General features: G+C 31.3%; 1 protein-coding gene across 2 annotated transcripts in view; it reads right to left on the reverse strand.

The window, feature by feature from the left end:
* Nucleotides 1-12,667: 12,667 nt before the first annotated feature.
* The window catches only part of LOC124054209 (glucosidase 2 subunit beta-like), a 109,703-nt gene continuing 107,660 nt past the window's right edge, over nt 12,668-14,710 (reverse strand). For both annotated transcript variants that reach the window (XM_046379904.1, XM_046379905.1), the window contains exon 15: nt 12,668-13,250. In XM_046379904.1, coding sequence (XP_046235860.1) covers nt 13,113-13,250 — 138 coding nt within the window. In that variant the 3' untranslated portion in view covers nt 12,668-13,112. The remainder of the gene's footprint in view (nt 13,251-14,710) is intronic.

A 14,710-nucleotide genomic window follows, 5' to 3' on the forward strand; every position in this document is an offset into this window, starting at 1 on the left:
ACTTATGCAGGATCAGGTCAGGCTAAGCAGGCAATTCCAGGCATCCTTTTCCAGTTCCAGCTCCAGTGTCAAAGGCAAGTTAAAAACTATTATGTGACTTGAAGTTGGTCTTATGATGTAAAGTATAGCTTATGTAATCCATAGATAATTCCATTTTTTAAAAAAGCTAATACAACTGGGCATTTGGGCTTTTATCAAATGTATGTAAGTAATACATTTGTTGGGAACTATTTTAAACTGTGAATTTATACTGTACATTGTATAATAATGGAACTCTTTACTTACATGTTTTATACTAAACTTAATAATATTAATACCTGTCCTTTGGTCATGGAGTCTGCCGAGAGATGTAATCTTAAAGAGTTAAGTAAAGGTAGCTACTCTAATGACTATAATGAAGTTGAAGGACAGTCTTTTTATTTGTGCTTTGGAATCAGCAATGTGACTGCATTTATTCAGCTATCTACATAGTAATACTGTTGAGGCTTAAGTGTAAATCCACTGCAGTGAAAACTATACTGAAGTATACACAATGGAGAAACTGACATATTCCCAAAATATATTTCATATATCTATCTATAGATAGATAGATAGATATATATAGATATATAGATATATATATACATACATATATATGTATAATCAAAGTGAATTGACTTTATTAAACCTCAAAGACCAGAGTTAACATCTGGTTGTTCTGTTCTGTGTTGTCCATATCCATACAGATCATACATTCATACACACATACATATAATACTTACATACACACATACATACATACATATCATGCAGACATGCATACATATAATACAGACATAAACACACACATACATACACACATACATACATATGATACATACATACACACACGTCATAAATACACTTGGACATTTTTTTGTCTTTGTCTTTTCCAGGTGAGAATCAATCCATCCATCGACTTATGCAGGATCAGGTCAGGCTAAGCAGGCAATTCCAGGCATCCTTTTCCAGTTCCAGCGCCAGTGTCAAAGGCAAGTTAAAAACTATTTTGTGACTTGAAGTTGGTCTTATGATGTAAAGTATAGCTTGTGTAATCCATAGATAATTCCATTTTTTAAAAAAGCTAGATAATTTCCTAAAACAACTGGGCATTTGGGCTTTTATCAAATGTATGTAAGTAATACATTTGTTGGGAACTATTTTAAACTGTGGATTTATACATTGTTTTTAACATGTTTTATATTAAACTCATTAATGATTTATAATGAAGTTGAAGGACAGTCTTTTTATTTGTGCTTTGGAATCAGCAATGTCTCTGTATTTATTCAGCTATCTACATAGTAATACTGTTGAGGCTTAAGTGTAAATCTACTGCAGTGAAAACTATAGTGAAGTATTCAGTAGTAGTATATAGTATAGTATTCAGTATTTCAGCTTGTGATCTGTGATTAATGTGATTAATGTGATTAATGCAAAAAATGCTCCCCCTCTCCATTAGCTGGCTGATGTGTCCTTGAGCAAGGCACTTAACCCTCAATTTGCTTCCCGGGAGCTTGATGCAGTCGACTGCTCCTGTGTGGATCACTGCATGTAATTTGCTGGGTGTTGCATGTGTGATTAACTAAGGATGCAGAAGACAAATTCAGTGTGTGTATGTAAAAATATATATACTGCCAATAAAGTAATTCTTAATTCTACTTCTTAATTCTTCATATATATATATGTATATATGTATATGTATATATATATATGCGTATATATGTATATATATATATGCGTATATATGTGTGTGTGTGTGTGTGTATGTATATGTATATATATATGTATATATATATGTGTGTGTATATATATATATATATATATGTGTGTGTGTGTGTGTGTATATATAGACACATATGTATGTATATATATATATATATATATAGACACATATGTATGTATGAATGTATGTATGTATGCATGTGTATGTATGCATGTGTGTACGTATGAATGTATGTAGGTATGTATTTATGTATGTGTATGTATGATTGTATGTATGTGTGTATGTATGAATGCATGAATTTATGTATGTATGTAAGTGTGTGTATGTATGTTTGTATGTCTTAAATGTATATTGTATGTATGAAGTCATGTATATGTGCATTCATGCATGTATGTATGAATGCATGTATGAATGTATGTATGTATATATATGTGTCTATATATATATATACACACATATGTCTATATATATAGACACATATGTATATACAAATATATGTATGTATTTATGTATGTGTCAATATACGTATGTATGTGTCCCATACATACATACATTAATACAAACACACGTACATGTATCCATAAATACATGAACACATACAAATACACATATATATATATATATATATATATATAAATACATACATACATTCATACACGCACACAAACACACATACATACATACATGCACACATACATATATACATACATCCACACACACACATGCAACCATGCATACACATACATACATACATGCATACATACACACAATCATACACATATCCACACATACATAAATACATACCTACATACATTCATACGTACACACATGCATACATTCATACATGCATTCATTCATACATGCATGAATGCACATATACATGACTTCATACATACAATACATACATATAAGACATACAAACATACATACACACACACTTACATACATTCATACATGCATTCATGCATACATACATACATACACACATACATACAATCATACATACATACATTCATACATGCATATATACATGACTTCATACGTACAATACATACATACATAAATACATGCATTCATTCATACACACACACATACATACAATCATACATACACATACATATATCCACACATACATAAATACATGCATTCATTCATACATACATACATTCATACATGCATATATACATGACTTCATACATACAATACATACATATAAGACACAAACATACACACATACATAAATACATGCATTCATTCATACATACACACATACATACAATCATACATACACATACATAAATACATACCTACATACATTCATACGTACACACATGCATACATACACATGCATACATACATACATACATTCATACATGCATTCATACATACATGCATGAATGCACACATACATGACTTCATACATACAATACATACATATAAGACATACAAACATACATACACACACATAAATACATGCATTCATTCATACATACATACAATCATACATACATACATTCATACATGCATTCATACATACATGCATGAATGCACGTATACATGACTTCATACATACAATACATACATATAAGACGTACAAACATACATACACACACACTTACATACGCACATAAATACATGCATTCATTCATACATACATACATACACACATGCATACAATCATACATACATACATTCATACATGCATATATACATGACTTCATACACACAATACATACATATAAGACATACAAACATACATACATACATAAATACATGCATTCATTCATACACACACACATACATACAATTATACATACACATACATATATCCACACATACATAAATACATGCATTCATTCATACATACACACATACATACAATCATACATACACATACATAAATACATACCTACATACATTCATACGTACACACATGCATACATACACATGCATACATACATACATACAATCATACATACATACATACATTCATACATGCATTCATACATACATGCATGAATGCACATATACATGACTTCATACATACAATACATACATATAAGACATACAAACATACATACACACACATAAATACATGCATTCATTCATACATACATACATACAATCATACATACATACATTCATACATTCATACATACATGCATGAATGCACGTATACATGACTTCATACATACAATACATACATATAAGACATACAAACATACATACACACACACTTACATACACACATAAATACATGCATTCATTCATACATACATACATACACACATGCATACAATCATACATACATACATTCATATATGCATATATACATGACTTCATACATACAATACATACATGTAAGACATACAAACATACATACACACACTTACATACATACATAAATACATGCATTCATTCATACATACACACATACATATACATACATAAATACATACCTACATACATTCATACGTACACACATGCATACATACACATGCATACATGCATACATACATTCATACATACATGTATGAATGCACATATACATGACTTCATACATACAATACATACATATAAGACATATAAACATACATACACACACACTTACATACACACATAAATACATGCATTCATTCATACATACATACATTCATACATACATATATACATGACTTCATACATACAATACATACATATAAGACATACAAACATACATACATAAATACATGCATTCATTCATTCATACACACATACATACACACATACATACAATCATACGTACACATACATCCACACATAAATTCACATTTCATGCACATACATATATGTATCAATACATACATACACACATGTACATACATGCAAACATACACACAATCATACATACATACATATATCTACACATACATAAATACAAACATGCATACATTCTTACATACACACATACATACATGTATCTATGCACACACACACACGTACATACATGCATACACACATACATACATACATTCATACATGCATACACGCACACATATGTACATACATGCATACATACGCACAATCATACATATATCCACACATACAGAAGGACATACATGCAAACATACATTTATACTTACACACACATACATATATGCATGCATAAATACACACATACGTTCATACGTAGACACATGCAACACATGCATACATACGTACACACACATGTACATACATGCATACATACATACACACACATACTTACATACACACATACATACATTCATACATAAATACATACATGCATTTATACATACATACAAGCATGAATGTATGACTTCATACATACAATACATACATATTAGACATACAAGCATACATACACACACATAAATACATGCATTCATTCATACATAAATACACACATACACAATCATACACACATATATATATCGACACATACATAAATATATACATGCATTCATACAAACATGCATACACACATACAATCATACATATACATACATACATTCATACGTACAAACATACATACATGCATACATACATGCATTCATACGTACACACACGTAAACACACATGCATACATACATACATGAATATATATATATATATACATGACTTCATACATACAATATATATGACATACAAACATACATACACACACACTTACATACACACATAAATACATGCATTCATTCATACATACATACATACACACATACATACAATCATACATACATGCATTCATACATGGATATATACATGGCTTCATACATACATATAAGACATACAAACATACATACATACATAAATACATGCATTCATTCATACATACACACATACATACAATCATACATACACATACATATATCCACACATACATAAATACATACATGCATTAATACAAATAACCATACATACACACTTACATACATACATAAATTCATGCATTCATTCATACATACACACATACATACAATCATACACACACATACTTACATACACACATGCATACATACATACATTCATACATAAATACATACATGCATTCATAGATACATACATGCATGAATGTATGACTTCATACATACAATACATGCATATAAGACATACAAGCATACATACACACACATAAATACATGCATTCATTCATACATAAATACATACATACACAATCATACACACATACATATATTGACACATACATAAATATATACATGCATTCATACAAACGTGCATACATACATACAAACATACATTCTTACATACACACATACATACATGTATCCATGCATACACACACACATGTACATACATGCATATATATATACATTGATACATACACACACATGTACATACATTCATTCATACATACACACATACATGCATACACACATATATACATACATACATACACATACATACACACATATGTATATACATTCATATATACATACTTACATACACAAATATATCCACACATACATACATACATATATACACACATATGTACATACATTCATACATACACATACATACATTCATGCATACAAACACACATACTTACATACACACATACGCATCTATGTACATACATATATGCATTCATACATTCACACACATGTACATACATTCATACATACACACATCCATGCATACACACATATGTACATACATAGACACATACATTCACACATACACACAATCATACATATATCCATACATACATAAATACATACATGCATATATACATACATACATTCATATGTACACACACGTACATATATGCAAACATACATACATTCATAAGTACACACATGCATACATACATACACACATACATACATACATATACACACATATTTACATACACACATACAATTATACATATACATACATACATGCATACATACATGCATTCATACGTACACACACGTAAACACACATGCATACATACATACATGAATACATATATACATGACTTCATACATACAATATATATGACATACAAACATACATACACACACACTTACATACACACATAAATACATGCATTCATTCATACATACATACGATCATACATACATGCATTCATACATGACTTCATACATACAATACATACAAACATACATACATACATAAATACATGCATTCATTCATACATACACACATACATACAATCATACATACACATACATATATCCACACATACATAAATTCATACATGCATTCATACAAATAACCATACAAACATGCATACATACATACATTCTTACATACACACATACATACATGTATCCATGCATACACACACACATGTACATACATGCATACATACATACATGCATACATACAATCACACATACATACATTCATACATGCATATATACATGACTTCATACATACAATACATACATAAAAGACATACAAACATACATACATACACACATACAAACATACATACATACACACATACAAACAATCATACATACACATACATAAATACATACCTACATACATTCATACGTACACACATGCATACATACACATACATACATACAAACATTCATACATGCATGAATGCACATATGCATGACTTCATACGTACAATACATACATATAAGACATACAAACATACATACACACACACTTACATACACACATTAATACATGCATACATACATACACACATACATACAATCATACATACACATACATATATCCACACATACATACATACATACATGCATTCATACAAATAACCATACAAACATGCATACATACATAAACACATACATACATGTATCCATGCATACACACACACATGTACATACATGCATACATACATACACACATACATACAATCATACATACATACATTCATACATGCATATATACATGACTTCATACATACAATACATATATATAAATACATACCTACATACATTCACAAGTACACACATGCATACATACACATGCATACATACATACATACATTCATACATCCATTCATACATACATGTATGAATGTACATATACATGACTTCATACATACAATACATAAATATAAGACATACAAACATACATACACACACACTTACATAAATACATGCATTCATTCATACATACATACATACACACATACATACAATCATACATACATGCATATATACATGACTTCATAAATACAATACATACATATAAGACATACAAACATACATACATATATAAATACATGCATTCATTCATACATACACACATACATACAATCATACATACACATACATATATCCACACATACATACATGCATTCATACAAATAACCATACAAACATGCATACATACACACTTACATATACACATACATACATGTATCCATGCATACACACAGACATGTACATACATGCATACATACATACAATCATACATACATACATTCATATATACATGACTTCATACATATAATACATATATATAAATACATACCTACATACATTCATACGTATACACATGCATACATAGATACATACATTCATACATGCATTCATACATACATGCATGAATGCATATACATGACTTCATACATACAATACATAAATATAAGACATACAAACATACATACACACACTTACATACATACATAAATTCATGCATTCATTCATACATACACACATACATACAATTATACATACACATACATAAATACATACCTACATACGTACACATGCATACATACATACATACATACATACATTCATACATGCATGCATGCACATATACATGACTTCATACATACAATACATACATATAAGACGTACAAACATACATACATACATAAATACATGCATTCATTCATACATACATGCAATCATACATACACATACATATATCCACACATATATAAATACATATATACATATACACACACATACTTACATACACACATGCATACATTCATACATAAATACATGCATTCATTCATACATAAATACATACATACACACGTATATACATGCATACATACATTCATACATACCTACATGCACAAATATATACACATACACAAGTATACATGCTTTTACTCACAAACATGTACATACACACATATATCCACACATACATACATACATGCATATATACACACATACATTCATATTTATATATGTGCATATGTACACATACATTCATACATACACACACATACTTATGTACATACATACATACATACATACATACATATATACTATATATATTCATACATACATAGACGTAAATTTTTGCATATGTACATACATTCATACATACGCACACACATAAATACATACAATCTTATATACACACATACATTAATGCATACATACATGCATACACACACGCATTTACATACATATATACATTCATACATACACATTCATACATGTATACACATACATATGTATATGCATGTATTCATTCATACACACACAAACTTAAATTCAGACATACATACACACACACTTATGTACATACACACATACATTCATACATACACACATACTTACAAACACGTACATGCATATATTCATTCATTCATGTACATGCACACACATGTACATACATTCATACATACACACATACATGCATAAACACACATGTACATATATACATGCATACATATACACATATGTACATACATGCATACATACATTCATACATACACACATACATACTTACATATATACACATACACAAGTATACATACTTTAACACACACACACGTACATACATACATACATACATACATACACACATGTACATACATTCATACATACACACATAAAAATCCATACATAAATACATACATGCATTCATACATACGCACACATATGTAAATACATACATACATACATATATTCACATATACAAAAATACATACATACATACTTCTACACAAACACACTTATGTACATACATACATACATACATTCATATATACACACATGTACATACATGCATATATTCATACATGAATACACACACACACAAATACATTCATACCTACACACATATGTACATACTTGCATACATACATTCATACATACACACATATATACTTACATACACTTATATACACATACACAAGTATACATACTTTCACACACACACACACATGTACATACATTCATACACACACACACACATATGTAAATACATACATACATACATACAGACACACATACACAAGTATACATATTTTCTCACACACACATGTACATGTATATACCTACAAAAATCCACATACATAAATACATACATGCATTCAGACATGCACACACACATATGTACATACATACATACATACATTCATGAATACACACACATATCCAGAAACTTATTTATTTTACTTATTTTATTTTGTTTTACTTTATTCTATTTTATTTTTCTATTATATGTTACTTGTTACGTTCTATGTAGTCACCAATCATGAAGACAAATTCCTAGTAATGTGAAACCTCTTCATTTACAATGACAATAGTCTTTTCTGATTCTGATTCTAACATGTACATAAGTGCATTCATACATACACACATACATACACACATACATTCATACATACACACATGTACATACATACATGCATTCATACATACACACATAAGTATGTACGTACATAGACACATATATACACATACACAAGTATACATATTTTCACACACAAATGTACATACATACATACATTTATACATACACACACATACATACATCCACACATACATGCATACACACACATGTACATTCATACATATATTGATTACATACACATGTACATTTTTGCATATTTACATACATTCATACATACGCACACACACACACACATACATATATCCAAACATGCATACATACATACAATCTTACATACATTAATGCATACACACACACACACAGGTATGTACATACATATATACATTCATACATACACATACATATGTACATACATTCATACATACACAAATACACTCATATATGCATACACACATACATATGTATATACGTACATTCATACATACACACATGTACATACATACATACATTCATACATACACACACACATACTTACATTCATACATGCATACACACACATACACATATGTACATACATGCATAAATACATTCATACATACACACATATATACACATATACACAAGTATGTACATACATACAGTACATACATACATACATACACACAAACATATATATACACATACACAAGTATACATATTTTCACACACACATGTACATACATACATACATTCATACGTACACCCACACATACTTACATACACACCCATACATACATACACACACATGTACATACATGCATACATACACACAATCATACACACATAAATATATTCGCACATACATAAATACATACATGCATTCATACACATGCACACACACACATACATACATGTATCCATACATACACACACACACGTACATACATGCATACATATATACATTCCTACATACACACACATACTTACATACACACATAAATACATAAATAAATACATGCATTCATACATACATACATACTTACATACACACATATATACACATACATGCACACACATGTACATACATGCATACATTCATATATACACACAAATACATACACACATACATGCATGCATTCATACATGCATACATACACACACGTGCATACATGCACTTTGGATGTAAGAAAAGTGTATGTGTATGTATGTATGCATGTATGTACATATGTGTGTGTGTGCGTTCGCATGTACGTATGTATATGTCAATCCATACACAATCATATATACACACATACATAAATACATACATGCATTCATACGCATGCACACGCGCACACACACACATATCCATACATAGATACATGTATGTACATGTATCCATACATACACACACACATACACACATACATGTATCCATACATATATGCACACATGCATACACACATACATGCATTCATACATACATACATTCACAAACATACACGCATGTATACATGCACTCATACATACATGTATCCACACTTACATAAATACATACATACATACATACACACGTGTGCGTGCATGCATACATACATACACACACACATAATATAGACACACACACACGTATGTCATACACACTTACATACATGACATACATACATGCATACATGTAGTACATACATCATACATACAAGACATACACATATACATACATACAATACATGCATGCATACATACATACATACACACATGTACATATATGCATACATACACATATACATACATACTTACATATAATATATATGACATACATGCATGCATACATACACACACACACACATACATATGCACATACATATAGACACATACATACAATACATACAGATATACATGTAAGACATACATACATATTATACATACATACACATAAAATATATGACATACATTCATACATACATATCATACATACAGACATACACACATACATGTAATAGATATTATGTATGTATAATCATATAATACATACAAATACATTTGGACAGTTTATTGTCTTTGTCTTTTACAGGTGAGAATCCATGTTGGTCTTATGATGTAAAGTACATTTTATGTAATCCATAGATAATTCCATTTTTTAAAAAAAGAGATCATTTCCTAAAACAACTGGGCATTTGGGCTTTTATCAAATGTATGTAAGTAATACATTTGTTGGGAACTATTTTCACCTGTGGATTTATACATTATATTGTATTGCATTGTAATAATGGAACTCCTTGCTAATATGTTTTATATTTGGGTAAACTTAATAATACTAATACCTGTCTTTCTGTCATCTTTTTTTGTCATACGGAGAGATGTTAAGTAAGAGCAAAGTAAAGGTATCTACTCTAATGACTATAATGAAGTTGAAGGACAGTCTTTTTATTTGTGCTCATGAATGAACAGTTATTTGATACAGCAGTTACATGTGGCAATGTCATTAGACCCTGCAACTGTTTCACTTAATTATTCAATTATTTACAAAGTAGTTTTGTCGAGCCTTAACTGTAAACTTCTAAAGCATATACTGCAGTGTGAGAAATATTTAAATCATTCATTAAACATCAAATATTAACACTGAACAATGTAATGCAGAACGGTAACAATCAATGAAAACTAAAGTTGTCTAAGAACAGTGTTACTGAAAATGATTCTGACCTTAGCAAGACTAGCTTGGAAGTATATATGTTCTGACAACACAGATGTCAGGGGGGACCCTCAGGACCCCAGCTTGTCACCACAGGCTAGTCAAGAGGGTTGTGGGAGGGGGCTAAAATATTCTTGGCTAGGCCAGTGAGGGAAGGGGTCACAGTTCACTGTGTATGCCCCGCTGCTTTAGTACCGGCTGACAGGCCACAGGAGTCTGAAAGTCCATGATGTACTGGCATTTGCTGGGCTCCTTCACCGATCTCAAGGCTGTCTCCGTTCCGCATGTCAGTGTGACCTAGAAAAGCACAAGGAAAGCAAAGTTGAGGTGGTGCGGGGAGACAAGCTGTAGTCGGCCTGAGTCAAGCAAGACTCATGCCAGTTTTATCTCCCCAAGGAGGTTGATTGAAGACACTGTCCTACCTGTTTTAGTGATTTTCAAACTTTAGAGAAGAAAAGGAAGTCTCTTCAAATGAAAGTGAAAACTACAGCACTAGTGGAGCTGGGGAATCAAACATTATTAGGTCTTGCGTCAAATGAAATGACTGCATTGCACATGAAGAGTTTCATCAATGCCTAATTGTGCGATTGTGGAGAGTTACACGACCTAATGTAAAGCTTATGGGACGTCACTGCTACCACCCCCAAGTGTGAACAGAACAACCAAAGATGCGATGACCACTGTAATGACTATAAAAGGTGACATTCACTGTGCAAGAGAGCACAAAGGGGAAAAAAAAAAACTTGTTTTACTTCTCGGGGGTTTCCATAGCAACCGCTCACATACTACACCCTGAACAGACGACCCCTCTGGCAAACAAAAGCACCTGGAGAGGGACAGAGATGGGAACTTGACTGGTATTATTGTGCTGTAGTTTCCGGCTGGTACAAGTGGTGATTTGGTTTTGTCCCATACTGGGATTAAAAATAGAGTCTTTTGTTGTGTTACTTGGTATCTTGTTGCACAGCGATATTAAGTGGGTGTGTGCCACTTGGTGAGACAAAGTGTTTTTCCTACATGTGTGTGCATGATCATTGGTACCAGAGCCATAGAAAAATATTATACTTTAGACTTATATTATTTTTGTGTGGTTAAAGGTAAATAACTTTTACAATATGTTTGTTAAAAAGGACCCGTTGTATGTCTTCAGTGGTTCTAGAGGTGGGGCTTTGTCAAATCTGATGATGTTCCAGTGATGTCATCAGGGTTGTCTCACCTCAGACGTGGACTCTATTGGAGCAGAAAGGCTGAGTCACATACTGATCCACTTTTATCAGGAAATCACCTGATGCTGAGCAAAAATTCAATTCAATTCAATTCAGTTTATTTATATAGTGCCAATTCACAACAAAAGTTATCTCATGACACGTTCCAGTCAGAGCAGGTCTAGACCAAACTCTTTCATTAAAGACAACTTTAGTCACTGTGAAACTAGTCATGTGGGGGGTTGAATTTGATGCATATACTGAGTAATCCAAGGATTCAGGAGTCAGGCCATAAAGGAGACAAGAATTAGGTTGGACAATGACTTAGGTTTAGGCAGGTGAGTTTACACTGGTTTCGGTGACAACAGATCATATTTTATGGAGACGATATTTCTGGTTTTCCTCTGATGTCCTCTGGCTGCTCTGCCTCAACTCTTGGTAATTTACAGAATTTCCTGATGGACAAATGAATAGCCTTACTTGCTAAAGCAACTGCTACTTGCTGCATAGTGTAGCTGCCATTATTATGTTCAGTTCGCTTTGCAGTTTGTG

Source organism: Scatophagus argus, chromosome 23 (assembly GCF_020382885.2).
Source record: "Scatophagus argus isolate fScaArg1 chromosome 23, fScaArg1.pri, whole genome shotgun sequence".
Classification (NCBI taxonomy): domain Eukaryota; kingdom Metazoa; phylum Chordata; class Actinopteri; family Scatophagidae; genus Scatophagus; species Scatophagus argus.